The sequence below is a fragment of the Amyelois transitella genome, chromosome 24, assembly GCF_032362555.1.
Source record: "Amyelois transitella isolate CPQ chromosome 24, ilAmyTran1.1, whole genome shotgun sequence".
Lineage (NCBI taxonomy): Eukaryota > Metazoa > Arthropoda > Insecta > Lepidoptera > Pyralidae > Amyelois > Amyelois transitella.
Window position 1 is genome coordinate 358,794 of NC_083527.1, and position 17,269 is coordinate 376,062.

Sequence of the window (17,269 nt, forward strand, 5' to 3'; positions counted from 1 at the left end):
TAAAATTTTGAGAGTTAATTATGATTGTCTTGAGAGCTTTTGCGACTTCGTTCGCGTAAATTTAAAAAGCTCGGCAATTTGTAGTGAACGAGACTTCTACACATGCGTGCTTATAAAAATCTGAAAATCTTAGTATACTACATACTGAAAACTAACTTAAAATTGTGTATTTGATTATTTGTTAGTGTAAAAATATTGATGCCGTGTATTTCTCGGTACAAATAGAAAATGGATAGGAGTACTCCTTATCTATCCCATGGATATCGTAAAAGGCGACTGAGGTTTGGGCTTCTAGCCTATCGCCTAAAAGAAGAATACTAAGTTTATAAGCCTATCCCTTAGTCGCCTTTAACGACATCCATGGGAGAGAGATGGAGTGGTCCTATTCTTTTTTATATTGGTGCCGGGAACCACACGGCTCTGTTGCCTAAGGTAAAGACGTGATATTATGTATGTATGTACAGTTCCTATATCATAAATCGTGATGTTTGTTGCAAGTAGTAAGTTGAACATCTGAGACGGGTTTGCAAGAACTATTAATCTTACTTTCCCATATGAAGATGGACGGCGGCAACGAAATACAATAGGAAGGGGCTGGTTTAATTTGAAGCTCATATCAGTAGCTGCCGCCCGCGACTTTGTCTGAAACAGTATCAATACTATTGATAGAATACTCGTAGAATATACGATCACTTATTGACGGACGTCACATCACTTAAACCTTATTATATCTACTGCCGCTTCCAAAGCGCATGTGTAGAAGAAGCGGAACAAACTACACTGCAGCATTTTTTATCGGAGGTCAATTTACAAATATAGATATCTTAATCGTGGACGTATTCACATTGCCTGCATTAAAAATATGAATGAATATGATACGAATATTGTACATTCGATATTCAGCTTCAATACTATTCATCATTGACGACTTCAATGACGCCCAAAATAACAATTCAACGCAGACGAAGACGCGGGCACAGCTAGTAAAGAGTAAAAAAAAATTTGAATATCAAGAATAAATATAGTGCGTGCCAACTGCTTCTACATACATACATAAAATCACCCCTCTTTTCCGGAGGGGTAGGCAGAGACTACCTCTTTCCACTTGCCACGATCTCTGCATACTTCCTTCGCTTCATCCACATTCATTACTCTCTTCATACAAGCTCGGCGGTTTCGGGTACTTTTGGCTTGTAAGGACAATGAACTTGGGATTCTTCTTTAAACCCACTAAAACCACACCGTGCCATCGCCTACCGCTTTGTTGCCAAGAGCGTAATCTGCTGTCGCTCACATTAATTTAAACTTACCTATAGATAGTGGACAGTCGATAGGCAACACTATAACTATTAATTCTATTATCTACATAGCATACCAACGCATATTTCTATCCATACATACATATGGTCACGTCTATATCCCTTGCCGGGTAGACAGAGCCAACAGTTCAGCTATTTAGCTTAATGACAGAATTGAGATTCAAATAGTGACAGGTTGCTAACCCATCGCCCAAAAAATTAATCCCAAGTTTTGTAAGCCCATCCCTTAGTCGCCTTTTACGATATCCATGGGAATAGATGGAGTGGTCCTTTTCTTTTTTGTATATTGGTGCCGGGAACCACACGGCACATTTCACGGTATATTTCTCTCCATAAAGAGGATTTCGGTTGATTTACGTCGCATGCATGCATATGCAGTGATGCGCGTTCTGAAGGCTGATGAATGACGCTTTCACTATTCAGAGCTGGATTTTCATCGTAACATTTCGTATATTGAGCCAATATTAGTACCTACTTATATATGAAAGTAAAGAATTGTGGAAAATATTAAGTATAAATATAATATATTAAGTATATATTAAGTATAATTATAGTGGAAAGAAGTCTCTGCCTACCCCTCCGGGAAAGAGGCGTGATTTTATGTATGTATTAAGTATACATACATACACATAATCACATCCTTATCACTTGCGGGGAAGAGAGTTCTAATATAATATATAATAATATAACTTTATATTAATAAAAATTTAACTAACAGACCATTTTGTTCATACGAGACAGTTCCCGTGGAGTTCCCGGCACCAATAAAAAAAAGAATAGGACCACTCCATCTCTTTCCTACGGATGTCGTAAAAGGCGACTAAGGGATAGGCTTATAAACTTGGGATTCTTCTTTTAGGCGATGGGCCAGCAACCTGTCACTATTTGAATCTCAATTCTAATCATCAAGCCAAACAGCTGAACGTGGCCTATCAGTCTTATCAAGACAGTTGGCTCTGTCTACCCCGTAAAGGGATATAGACGTGACTATATAAATGGATGGAAGACAGTTCCCCCAAGGTTTGCCCAGGTAATTTATACCCGGGTCAAAGGGACCGGCTAAAATAATGACCCGGGCGGGGTTTAAATTAAAACCCTGTCCTTTATAAGGCTAATTACATAAATAACTTGAGCTGTAACGAATTAAACAGATGTTGTTGAATTCTTTTGAAAATCCTCTTTTGTATTTTATTAATGTGGGATCTGCCATTAATATGATTAACTCGCATTCGGCCGCGACTCCGCGTACCTACGTGAAAAGCCTATAGACATACAATTTTATTGCTTTACACGTTCAGATGTTCGGTTTTACTAGCTTTCATTACCCGCAGATTCGACTTAGTTTATATTTTGAAATGTAACGTAGGTATTATATAATAAAAGAGTCTGGAATAGGACATATGTAGTGCACCTATCGTCCCGGTAAAAACTATAGTATCCGCGGGATTAGCGTAAAACCTGTATTATTTTGTAGTTGGCGCTAAATTCGCGCAAACGAAACCGCGAGTTGAAGCTAGTGTATATATTATAAATAAGTATAGTGTGTTATTTAATAGGTAAAAAAACCACCTATCTATACTTATATTATAAAGCTGAAGAGTTTGTTTGTTTGTTTTAACGTGCTAATCTCGGAATCTACTGGTTCAAATTGAAAAATTCTTTTTGTGTTGAATAGACTATTTATCGAGGAAGGCTTTAAGCTAAGTAACATCACACTGCAACTATAAAGAGCGAAGAAATAATGGAGAATATGAAAACAAAAAAAGGGGAATATTATTCATTCTTGAGGGCTTCAATGATGCCCAAAATAACTATACCACGCGGACGAAGTCGCGGGCACAGATGGTATAATATACTCAAGCTAATTGCCACTGGGACTACTAGAGGTAAAGAAGTTAATTAGAACGCTGCAATTACCAGCTTTAGAAGCTTAGAAAAAGGTAAGGCTTTAATTAACTTGTGTTAAAGTGGAGAGTCGTTCTTATTATTGTTACAAAGTATGAGCTGTTTCGCGTAAGAATAGATATAAGGTTTTTTTCTGTTGATGGTAGGTACATAGAATAGAATAGATTTCTTGAAGATCTCATCAGAACATGTTTGTTTAACTTTCAAATCAAATGTTTAAATCATACGTGACGGCTTAAAGACGACAAATACGGATAATAATTTATTTTCAAAATTGGATACAAGGTATCACTTAATGACGTCACATAACTTAAATCTATAACTACTACCGCTTCCAAAGCGCATGTGTAGAAGAAGCGGCGGAACAAACTACACTGCAGCATTTTCATCGGACGTCAATTTACAAATATAGATCTCTTAAATCTAAATCGTGGACGAATGCATATTGTCTACATTAAAAAACATGAATGAATGTATAACTAATTATATCAATACGAATATTAAGTCAAATCAAATTAAAATAAAGATAAAATAAAATATATATGTGGGAATATACACTAGGAAATTCAGGAATATACCATATACACTAAATAAGTAAGAAGGAGAACTAAATTGTAGAAAAATAATGAAATAGAAAACTCTTTTTTAGGAAAAAATAATATTGTACAATAAATGTCTAAAATTTTTCGAACCCAAACGCCTATGTCGCCTTTGACGACATCAATAAACACTCGCACTATTCGAAAGTGTCGAGAATCCCAAGGCACAGTAATTACAGACTTTCTTAAGCTATTATAGCGAGTATACAACGAAAATAAAATAGATATAACATACATACATATGGTCACGTCTAATTCTTAATAAGGCTCGTCGTCGTATATCGTAATCGTAATAATAATTTAATGATAGAATTAATATTCAAATAGTGACAGGTTGTTAGCCCATCGCCTAAAAAAGAATCCCAAGTTTGTAAGCCTATCCCTTAGTCGCCTTTTACGACATCCATGGGAAAGAGATGGAGTGGTTCTATTCTTTTATTTATTGGTGCCGGGAACCACACGGCACTATAGATATAACGTTGACAAATGAACAAGCAAAAATCATAAGCCATTAGCACAAAATGGCCGTGCCCCGGTCTAGTTAAATTAAGTACAATTAGGAGTAATGGCAAAGAAATCTGTCAGGAATAAGTAATTGGCTGTTGGTGCGAGTGTTTTTAATATAACTACTTAATGCCCGCAGCTTCGCCCGCGTGATTTTAGCGCCATTTACAAAAAGCGACAATTTTAGCGCCACCTACAAAACACAACGAAATAAGCGCCATTTACAAAAGCGCCGAATTTAGCGCCACCTACAAGACACAACGAAATAAGCGCCATTTACAAAAAGCGCCGAATTTAGCGCCACCAACAAAAGAATACAAGTTTTTCGCTAATCCCACGGGAGCTATAGTTTTTACCGGGACGAAAGGTACCCTAGGTCTTTCTCCAGACTCTTAAATATATATATAAACGTAATATTTCAAGAAGATTATTTCAGTAGATAATCCGTGATGATGTCACACACAAACAAATAAATCTACCGGGCCGTGTGGTTCCCGGTACCAATACAAAAAAGAAAAGGACCACTCCATCTTTTTCCCATGGATGTCGAAAAAGGCGACTAAGGGATTCTTTTTTAGGCGATGGGTTAGCAAGCTGTCACTATTTGAATCTCAATTCTATCATTAAGCTAAATAGCTGAACGTGGCCATTCAGTTTTTTCAAGACTGTTGGCTCAGTCTACCCCGCAAGGGATATAGACGTGACCATATGTATGTAAATAACCCTACAATCGCATTTATGGTATAAGTGTGAATATGTCGAAGGAGAAGTGAAGAAAAACATAGTGTTTGCCAGCTGTATATCTTCCCGTGCAGATAGTAAAAGTCAATCAAGGGATAAGCGTATAAAAATCGGATTCTTCTTTTAATCGATGGACGAGCAACGTGTCACTATTTGAATCTCAATTCTATCATTAAGCCAAACAGCTGAACGTGGCCTATCAGCCTTTTCAAGACTGTTAGCTCTGTCTACCCCGTAAGGGATGTAGACGTGATCCGAACAGCACTATGTAAAAACATAACTAATTTAAAACTTCACTTTCAATCAGCCGTAACATTAATTTATCGACAATCAATTACCGATCACACCCCAACCCTACAAAGGTTCTATTGCCGCGCAATATGGCGTCGGTTCCGGATCCGGACCCGGAAGTAGCTCGCTCGAGCCGGAAGTCAATCTATCCGTTGCTGTGCTATTACTGGGAACTAAATGCGTGGAATTTTACATCGCCATTGTAAAAAAGAGTGTTAGGTTCGTGTTTGTGTGTCCATACAATTAATGAAATTGACAAAATGAATTTGATACTTTAAATTTTAGACTTTACTTACTTATAATTCTGACTTAAAATAAAGTCAGTTGTCTGTAGGAAATCTTCTTGTACGCCATAGCAACGGTTGCCATGGTATTGTTAGTTAGGAAAAGAATGTCAAATATAATTTTTAATGTCAAAAATTTTTATTTCATGTTCAAGAATATAGTAATTTTAAAATGATTATTTTTCTACTCTTTTTTCATTCTATCTTCTGTAGGAAAACTAACTTTGCAACTATACTTCCTCTAGTATCACAGATTAAAAAGCTCAAAATTAATAAATTCATATAAAATAGAGTCTCGGCAACCACACGGTATTAGAGCGGAGTCGTAGTCATATCCTAGTATAAAATATATCTGCGTATCAGATAGTAGCCCTAAATTTATGTCAGTAAATAAAAACTGCCGTGCCGTGTGGTTCCCGGCACCAATGAAAATAAAGAATAGGACCATTCCATCTTTTTCCCATGGATATCGTAAAAGGCGACGAAGGGATAGGCTTATAAACTTGGAATTCTTCTTTAAAGCGATGGGCTAGCAACCTGTCACTATTTGAATCTCAATTCTATCATCATGCCAAAAAGCTGAACGTGGCCTGTCAGTCTTTTCAAGACTCGTGGCTCTGTCTACCCCGCAAGGGATATAGACGTGATGATATGTATGTACATACACAATAGTGGTGGAGTGGTCCTATTCTTTATTTTCATTGGTGCCGGGAACCACACGGCAATGTATGTATGTATTAAAAACTCCCGAGGTATTGTAAAACTCCCACATGGAACTTTGAAAGCTCGCCGGCTTGCGAAGCTCGAAGTTTCAGGCTTTGTCAGGACTTGACGTGTGACATGTTGTTGGAATTATGTATGTATGTATGGTAGTTGAACACATTTGGCATTAGTTATTCTTTTTATTTTATACTTTTATCTCGCAAAAGCTATAAATTTTAATTTTATTAGAAACTTTTAATTTTAGAATTACACTTAGATACATATGTTTCTGACATTAGTCAGACCTAAAAACATTCAAACCTAAAAAACATATTAAAAATGCTCAAAAACTGTAAGGTGCCGTGTGGTTACCGGCACCAATAGAAAGTGTCGTGTGGTTTGCGGCGCCAATCGAAAAAAGAATAGGACCACTCCATCTTTCTGATGGATGTCGTAGAAGCGACTAAGGGTTAGACTTATTAAATAAATATATACGGGACAAATTACACAGATACTCGAAGTAAGTTCGAAACTTGTGTTACGAGATACTTACTCAACGATACTATATTTTTTAATACATACTTATATAGATAAACATCCAAGACACAAGACAATCAGAATCATCATGGCCGGGATTCTAACCCGGGACCTCCGGTGTCACAGACAAGCGTACTACCGCTGCGCCACAGAGGCCGTCAATTATTAACTTTGGATTCTTCTTTTAGGCGATGGGCTGGCAACCTGTTACTATTTGAATCAAATCTATCATCAAACCAAACAGCTGAACGTCTTTTTGAAACTGTAGCAGTCTGGAGTTTTTTTTTATTGGTGTCTGGAACCACTCGGCACATTAAAATATTTACACTTGCAGATATGGCAGTGATAGTGTTTTCACATCTATATTAATATTATAAAGCTGAAGAGTTTGTTTGTTTGTTTGAACGCGCTAATCTCAGGAACTACTGGTTCGATTTGAAAAATTATTTTCGCATTTATAGACCATTTATCGAGGAAGGCTTTAGGCTATATAACATCACGCTGCAATATTTAGGAGCGAAAAAATAATGGAAAATGTGAAAATAAATCGGGGATAGTTATTCATCTTTCAGGGCTTCAATGATGCCCAAAATAACTATTCCACGCGGACGAAGTTGCGGGCACAGCTAGTAGCAGAATAAAACCTTAAATTTACATTTTCTATTTGTTTGTTTCAGACGAAGAGCTAGTCTTCAGAGACCGCTGGGGCGGCCTCACACTGTTCAATGTGAAGAATTTGACCACCAGAATACTAATGAACAACTCCACATTCGTAAGTACTTTATTACATCGATAGAAAGCAAGAAAGAAAGTAAAATTTCTTAAAATCACACCTTTTTCCTGGAGAGTCAGGCAGATTACATCTTCAGTTCTACATCCACATCTTTCGCTTCATCCACATTCGTAACTCTCTTCATGCAAGCTCGTCAACTCTTGAACTGAATATTTGTCGCAACGTCCACGATTTGTTAAAGCCTGAATGCGAAGGTTTCCTCCCGGTGGTTTCTCCCACCGTAAAAGCGGCTAGCACTCAAACTAATGTACATAAGTCAGAAAAAGATACATGGCCTATGATTTGAACCTGTACCTCTTATATGCGTATTAAGCATTTATAAACCGGACGCCTTTACCGTTCGACCACTCATCGTCTGATACCGCGGCCCGAAAAACTTTACTGTACTTTACGACCTAATCCTTGGGTAACTTTATTGCCATAGTTTATCGCTCATGTTATAACCAAAAATAAGTGGAAAGATTCTATTCTATGTGCCGATAACATGGCACGACATGGCACGACATACAATGATGTATTTCGTTCTGAAGGCTCTGTATCTTCACTACATAGTATAAAGCAAAGTCGCAATTTTAGTCTGTTTGTCTGTATGCTTAAATCTATAAAATTACGCAACGGATTTTGATGCGGTTTTTTGTAACAGGTAGAGTGATTCAAGAGGAAGGTTTTTATGTATAATTACATTTATAATTTTGCACTCGTGCGAAGCCGGGGCGGGTAGCTAGTTTAGCATAAAACATAAACACATAAAATTTATGTGTTAATGTTATGTAGCATACCGTATTATGACATAATAATTTTTAAGCATAAAGTTCTTTCGCATAATGGTTTACGAATAACTATTTAAAGCATCTAACTTAAGCTAACCTTACCTAATAGTGAAATACGTATGCTTAAAATGAATTAGACCTATTATGCAAAAAAATGTATGTGAACAGAGAACATTATCAACAACTTAAGCTAACCTAACCTAAAAGTGAATTACCCGTATGCTTAAAATGAATTAGACGTACTTATGCAAAAAAATTTATGCCAAAGAACATTAGGACAAAAAAGTGCCCCCGTTATAAAGCACGGCCATTACCGAAATATAAACGTAATAAAAGACCGACTTTGCGAAGTTGAACAAACAACTTTTTGTTTCGGCAAAGTTTCTGATAAACATGAAAAGAAAAGAGACGAGTGTTAGTCTTGGATAACAAATTATGTCTTGTGCGTTTTAGGAAAAAGACCTTTTTTTTGTCACCTATGATGAATGGTATACTGCCCTGCAGCACCTAAAACGCAGTAATAGACATTTTAAGAGTTTTGTGTTTAATACTGAACTTTATAGCGTACGTCATAAGGAGCAATGTGATTTAACAGATTTTTTAATACAAGGATTTTTAAGATAAAAAAATCAATTTTTTAGATTGCAGTAACTCAAAATCGCATTTCAAATTACACTGAAAACTAACTAACATACAGTAAGAGCAGTTACGTATACGCGGCTCCATGATTTCACCACCTTAAACGCAGTGAATATCGTCTCTGCCTCAAAAAATCTTTGATGTATACCTAAATAAATATTAATGCATGTATATTAAAATGCAGTAATACATTTTTGTATGGTAAGGATTTTTACTGCATTTATAAATATTATATGAATTACTAATTAAAATGCAGCAAAAGAGTTAGATATTAGGACCGTTGATGCCAGAAAACAGATTGGCATTTTGGAAAAGTTTACCTGTGTTAGCTGAGGAAACAGATGAACCAGAGGAAATTGTTTTTGATGAGGATTGTTAATAAAATGTGTTTTATCCATGATTAGTAAATTAATCTAATCAATCTGAGGAATAATGATTATTAAGTTATTATTCACTCTGCAGATTGTGTATTCTTTAAAACTCTTTTTTTATGAAAAGTTAATTTTCTGTTAACTAGTTATTTTTTTTTATATTTATGTTTTTGATGTTTCTTTATAAGTTTTGATAATGATGATACTGAGTATATTAATTTAGTTAAAAATACTTAAATTAGTCCCTTTTGCTCAAATAGTATATATTTTTTTTTATTTTTCACGTTGTACTAACTTGTTTTTATAATAAAGACTTTATATGTACAATTTGTTTCATTTCAATTTAATTTAAGAGCTAAACTCTTGTTGATGATGTATCCGCCACACTTCCATGTCCAAGAGGACAGAAGTAGACTTCTGTATTTCATTACTACACGCATATTCAAGATACAAATTAAAATGCAGTAAAGAAAACGTTTTGCTGCAAATTAGTCTGCAACGCTGCAAACAAATCAAAATATTTGCAGTGCTAGGTTTTTTTGCCGCATTTTAATCTGCATATGTTTACATTTTTGGATGCAGTAATAGCACGTAATAGGCCTTGTTTAAAAAAAAACTTTTATATTTTGGAAATAAACAAAATGTTAGATATATTTTTGATGTCAGTTCAATCTTTGATATCAGTTATTCATTGTAGTAAAAACATTTCATCAAATTATATAAAATAATAATATAAAATAAAGCATCAAAAAGTATTTCGCGGTTTTCTCGAAACCGCGTTTTTTCTATTACTGCGTTTTAGGTGCTGCAGGGCAGTATAACGCGCTTTATTTAACTTTACTGAAGTACATTATATTCATATTTTATTCGTACATACCATCACGCCTGTTTCCCATTGGGGTAGGTAGAGACTATGGATTTCTTTGGACTTTGGATTTTGTAACATAACATATCTATATCCCTTGCGGGGTAGACAGAGCCAACAGTCATTAAAAGACTGATAGGCCACGTTCAGCTGCTTGGCTAATAATAGAATTGAGATTCAAATAGTGACAGGTTGCTAGCTTGTCGCCTAAAAGAAGAAGGCTTGTAAACTTGGGATTCTTCTTTTAGGCGATGATCTCAATTATATTATTAAGCCAAACAGCTGTCCGTGGCCTAATAAGTCTTTTCAAGACTGTTGGCTCTGTCTACCCCGCAAGGGATATAGATATGTTATGTTACAAAATAAATTATAAAAGCGAAGGTATGTCACATCGGTGATACGCTACATCAGTCTTTCCCAAAGTGGGCGATAACGCCCCCTTGTGGGCGCTGCAGGTCTCAAGGGGGGCGGCAAGAGACCAGAAAGAAAATGGGGGCGTTGCGCAAAGGCGGGGGGGAGTGATTTGTTATTTTATTTAGCTAGGAGGCCTCTTAACCAACAACTTCAAGAGCTCTCGACTCACAACAACAACTTGTGATCATCAACTAATATGAATATATAGGTCACAATAACACTGGTCAACAAAATTTTAACTTTGTCGTGCCACACGGACTTTTTTGATAATTTTTACTTTAATTGGTGATTGTAAGAAAAAATAAACATTTAAAAAAATTTGCTAGACAAGGATTTTATTCTATTGAGTAATTTAAAATATTAAGGAAAAACACAGATCTCGTAAATCAAAAGTTATTTTTTTTTATAAATGACTTAATAATCTAAGATTTTCTTGAATATTTAGCTTCTGGTTGGTCCCTTTTAATTGTCCAGCAGTAATCTGCTAACATATTTGGGCTCCATTTGCCCTGGTACCGCTTTTCCATATTAGAAATGTCCTGATGGAACCTCTCACCGTGCTCGTCGCTGACAGCCCCTAAATTGTCAGGAAAAAAATCCAGGTGCGAGTCTAAGAAATGGATCTTAAGTGACATGTTGCAACCCAATGCTTGATATGACAATAATAGCTCGCTAACCAACTCTCTGTAGCTGTCACTCTTGTGGTTACCCAAAAAATTTGCAACAACATTTTTAAAAGCCTTCCATGCAGATGTTTCTAAATCGCTTAATTTTTCTTCAAATCTTGAATCTTTTATTAACTCCCTAATTTGAGGGCCAACAAAAATACCCTCTTTTATCTTTGCATCACTTATTTTAGGGAATTTTTCTTTTAGATACAAAAATCCACTCCCATTGCGATCCATTGCCTTCACAAAATTTTTTATTAATCCTAATTTGATATGCAATGGTGGTAGAAGCAACAGACATGAGGGGCCCAGGATTTGTCTTGATGGGCGACAGAAAAACCAAAACATTGTTGATAACACTCCAACACAAGATTCGTAAAATTTCGTCGTTGTTTTTTGAATGTTAGTTCTCCGCAGACATAACAAAAAGAGTTAGGATCATTATTACACTTTCTCGACATATTCACAGGGTTAATAAATCACAAAAAAGGGTTCAAATTCAACAACAAATATTTTTATAAGGATTTACTTGTAAGCGTTTTTGTTAATTTACTGCCGTAGTACTAGTTATGAGTATTACCGTATCACAACAAATATGAGGCTAATAGACATATCACAGCTGTGATTTAATAATGAGGGTAGACTGATAAAACAAAATTAGCTATCAAAGTTCGTGTGGCAAAACCAGTGTTGACCAGTGTAATTAATTAAACTAATTTGAAGTTATAGTGGTTTTTAAATAGGTGAAAAAATGGGGGCGCTAAAAAAATATTTATTCTCAAAGTGGACAGTAGACAAAATAAGTTTGGGACTCTCTGCGCTACATCGAGAATGCACAAAGTCGAGACCTACAAGCTGATTTTCCGACTTGCGGCCGCTCCGACGTCCTTGCTCTGTGGTATGAATATGTTAGTGTCAATTTGGTAAAGGTCTACTTTGATCGGTTTTACTAAAAAAAATATTTGATTATTGATCACTGAAATGTACCTACTTGCATGAAGCCAGTTAAAACATACATACATACATATGATCACGTCTATATCCCTAGCGGGGTAGACAGAGCCACCAGTCTTGAAAAGACTGATAGGCCACGCTCAGCTGTTTGGCTTAGTGATAGAATTGAGATTCAAATAGTGACAGGTTGCTAGCCCATCGCCTAAAAGAGGAATCCCAAGTTTATAAGCATATCCCTTAGTCGCCTTTTACGACATCCGTGGGAAAGAGATGGAGTGGTCCTATTCTTTTTTGTAATGGTGCCGGGAACCACACGGCACCAGTTAAAACATTTGTTGTACTTTTGTAAGTCTCAGCATGCTGGTCTGATTGAGAAGTAGTTATTAAAATTATGTATAAATCACCTTAATTATATATACAATGTATTCTCTCTTCCACATTTCTGTTATAATTTTGGATAATTGTGAAGTTGACGTTTTTGAAGAGAATGCAGCAGTGCAGTTTGTTACCGCTTCTTCTGCACTGACGCCTTGGAAGCGGCAGTAAACTTAGTTTTGAGTAATTTATTTGACGTCAACCAATGTTGTGAAACCAAAAGATATGACAAATATTAAGTGATGTTGAAATGTCCCAATAAAAATGAATAAAAAAGCGTGCCAGCTGCTTCTAAGGGCTAGGCTTATAAATATGGAATTCTTCTCTTAGGCAATGGGCTAGCAACCATTCACTATTTGAATCTGAATGACATTTAGCTGAACGCGGCCTTTCAGTCTGTTCGAGACTATTTGCCCTGTCTCCTCCGTAAGGGATATAGACGTGATTGTATGTATGTGCGTGTGTACTTTTACAAGTGTAGTGGAAGAGTCAATCTAACTATTGTTTTAAAACAACACGTCTTTGTCTACAGAAAAAGCCCTTTATGGTATACAAGAAGATTGATTCAAAATTCACTCCGCGCATTTAGCGCCATCTATGTAAGAGAGCACAGGTTTTTCGCAAATCCCACGGGAACGATAGTTTAAAAAAAAAAAAAAAGGTACCCTATGTCCTATTCTCCATACTCTGAACTATATATATGCGAAATTTCAAGAAGATTGGTTGTGTAGATAACGCGTGAAAAGAAAACAAACAAACTTACTTTCGCATTTATAATATTAATAATAATACTAGCGACCCTCCCCGGCTTCGCACGGGTGCAAAATTATAAATGTTATTATACATAAAAACCTTCCTCTTGAATCACTCTACATGTTACAAAAAACCGCATCAAAATCCGTTGCGTAATTTTAAAGATTTAAGCATACAGACAAACAGACTAAAATAGCGACTTTGTTTTATACTATGTAGTGAAGTTGGGATTAGATATCTTAAAGGGCTTATTTTGTATATTTATTTACTCAAAATGTACACGTTCTCTTAAGCGAACAGGTGGGTTAATTGGCAAGGTCGACCACCTGTTGTGGGCTCAGTGTCTGAGCACGCGATTATGTAAATTCTTAATTAATGATTGTCGGGTGCCTTGGTAAGTAGTTTTAATTCATACTTACAGCGTAAGAAGCTTCGTACTTTGAGGGAATTACCTTTAATTCATTAACAACAAGCATACCGCCGCCGCTTCGCCTGTGTGAATTTAGCGCTCTCTATGAGAAGCGTCAAAATTTATTTACAACGCCATCTAGCGACAAAATTGAAACCTCAATTTTTATAAGTACCTTACTTCTATGATTAAGTCACCTTAATTCTAAGATTATTCCTTTCAGTCTTTTGGAGAATGTTGGCTCTATCAACCCTGTAAGTGATAAAGATGTGATTACGGGCAAATAATATTTATTTTAATACGTAAGTAAGTGTAAACTATTTCCTTTTAACTAATTTAAATGAATGGCTGTATGACCTAATTGTCATAGCCACAGTGGTCAGCGTACGTGACGAGACTAGTGACGTCATTATGTCGATACGCGTTGACAGAAACCCTAGGGAGTCTAACGCAATGCCCGCCAATTCTGATTCCGTGTTCCTGTCAGTCGTTCTGGGTGATTAGAAAGCTAATTCAATAGATGGCAGCACTGAATTTAATGGTGATGTTATTGGAATGGAGGGTAGTTCGAAACTTTGATGATATTAGTTGAGTTATGACCTTTTTGTATAGCTGCAACTCACTCTTATTAATTTGTTATTTCATAAGTACCTACATAGTAAATTGTGTGTAGTAAATCAAATAAATGAATTATCTATCTGTCTACATTAAGAATGGCCGTAAAATGGCTGACTTCATTATGTTGCAGCTAACAGGAGAATTTTATTTAAATATTTAGCAGGCAATTATAACAAGTAAACTTTTTTTATGGCTACCGGAGTTCGGTGTTTCTGTTGTTATAAATGACATCAGAAACACCGTAAAAAAAAAGTACATATTTTGATTTTTTGTAAAGCAAAAAAATGTGTACATGTTTGTTGGGAATCGAACCCGATATACAAACATTATGGTCAAACACGCTGACCACTAGACCAAAAGTCACACGCGGGCAACGACGAAATTATTTAAGCCATCTTGTGTGAGAAAATGTATGCACTTATATTCGAAATTTAACGAAATTATAACTTGTTTTCAAAAATGTGACTGTCAATTATTTTATTTTCTATCTGATAAGAATAAATACTATAAAAATGAAACATTTGTGCCGTGTGGTTCCTGGCACCAATACAAAAAAGAATAGGACCACTCCATCTCTTTCCCATGGATGTCGTAAAAGGCGACTAAGGGATAGGCTTAAAAACTTGGGTTTCTTCTTTTAGGCGATGGGCTAGCAACCTGTCACTATTTGAATCTCAATTCTATCATTAAGCCAAATAGCTGAACGTGGCCATTCAGTCTTTTCAAGACTGTTGGCTCTGTCTACCCCGCAAGGGATATAGACGTGACCATATGTATGTATGTACATATGTATGAAACATTTCCATATAAGTTTTTACAGATAATAAAATAGCAAACCATTACATTTTTTTTATTTCAATCTACCCGCAAATCGTAAAATTTATGTAGCGGACGAGAATTACCGGCGTTATGTGCCTAGATTAAGCGGTTCACGCGTTAAAATGTCGCTTTTGAATTGTGCAGAGCAATTTGTGGAGATTAGACTCGGCTTTCTAGTGTTATTTGTCTAAATGAGTAGCATTGGGATCAACGGAATCCTGATTATGAAAATGAGTTCGCCGTCTCGATCATAATAAGTGTTAAGAAAAAAGAACGGCCAAGTGCGTGTCAGACTCGCGGACGAAGGACTCCGTAGGAATAGTATCTATACCTATATATTGAATTCATAAACATTAACAGTTTTATCGATTAAGTACCTATGTATTTATATTTAAAAGAAATATGACAAACTTTTTCGTACCATTTTATAACGAACAAAAAGCAATCTTAGCAACCCCAATATCAAATTTTAAAGAATTTACAGAAAATCTCACTTAGGTTTTAATCTGTAAACATAAGTAGGCTCTTGTATTCATATTTAAAATTTTTATTGTTCACCCTTTTTATATGTAGGTAGATTTTAAGAACGAAGCACCCATAGAATTTGTTACTGGTTTGGAAAAAATATTTGAGTTTGTCTGTGGTAAGGCACGCTCGCGCCAATTTTTAAATTTGGAGTTTGTTTTGGTACGCGCGCCGTGAACCAAGAGCGCCTAAATGTTTTTAATTATTTTTAGTTATATACAATATTGTTAATTATTTATCAGTCTTATCTGTGTCAAATAAAATTACTTTATAACTGATTATCCATTGTAAACACACTGAAAATTTCCACGGGAAGACTTCTACGCGTAGTTAACCTTCTGACAAGATGTAATCTTGACTTTTTGAATTGAACTCGATCGAAAACACTCTAAATCACAGCATCGTTCTGCCTAAAAATGAAATAAATAGTCGATCATTTGTATACGGTTAGGATCCTATAAGTTGGCCTCGTAAAGAATGGAAATCGATTTAATTTCGTCTCGAGTACAATACTTCACGTCGAGAAAGACAAATCGACATCGAAATGTTTGAGAATACTCCGTAAGTCGACAAATGGAATGTAATAAAAAAAAGCTTTATTACGTTATTGAGAAAAGACATGCCACAGAATTTCATCCATCCATCTTGTGTTGGCATACAGTATTAGTGGATAAGTTGAACGACATTTGTTGAGCGTATAAGATGTTAGACTTCAAAAATATACATACATATATGTACATTAATAAACATATGGATATAGACGAGATGATTTGTATGTATGTACGTACATTCATATCATCTCGTCTATATCCCTTGCGGGGTAAAAGGAAACAACAGTCTTGAAAAGACTGAAAGACCACGTTCAGCTGTTTGATCACGCAAAAACTACTGAACCGATTACGATGAAATTTGGTATGTAGGTAGCTGAAGACCCAGAATAACATATATAGGCATTTTATCCCGGAGTTCCCGCGGGATTGATTCCACGCGGACGAAGTCGCGGGCGGCCTCTAGTACATACATAAAGTCATGTCTCAGTCCCGTAAGGGTGGGCAGAGACTATATCTTTCCACTTATCTTAGAAATGTGTGCCGTGTGGTTCCCGGCACCAATACAAAAAAGAATAGGACCACTCCATCTCTTTCCCATGGGTGTCGTAAAAGGCGACTAAGGGATAGGCTTACAAACTTGGGATTCTTTTTAGGCGATGGGTTAGCAACATGTCACTATTTGAATCTCAATTCTATCATTAAGCCAAATAGCTGATTCTGCCAGTCATCTCGTTGGTTGACACACGTATTTTCGTCAAATCGCGATATTTATTGTTTGCCTTATTTGTTCTCTTCCCATTTCATCCTTTACTCGGTTGTGGATACAGAACACAATAAGGTAAGTAAGTTATTTAGTTGTAATT

The 17,269-nt window shown here is 35.9% G+C and overlaps 1 protein-coding gene across 1 annotated transcript in view; it reads left to right on the forward strand.

The window, feature by feature from the left end:
• Positions 1-17,269, forward strand: part of LOC106137994 (inactive dipeptidyl peptidase 10) — a 126,320-nt gene that overhangs the window by 83,989 nt on the left and 25,062 nt on the right. The window contains exon 4 of the mRNA XM_060951145.1: positions 7,560-7,654. Within this exon, the coding sequence (XP_060807128.1) occupies positions 7,560-7,654 (95 nt within the window). The remainder of the gene's footprint in view (positions 1-7,559; positions 7,655-17,269) is intronic.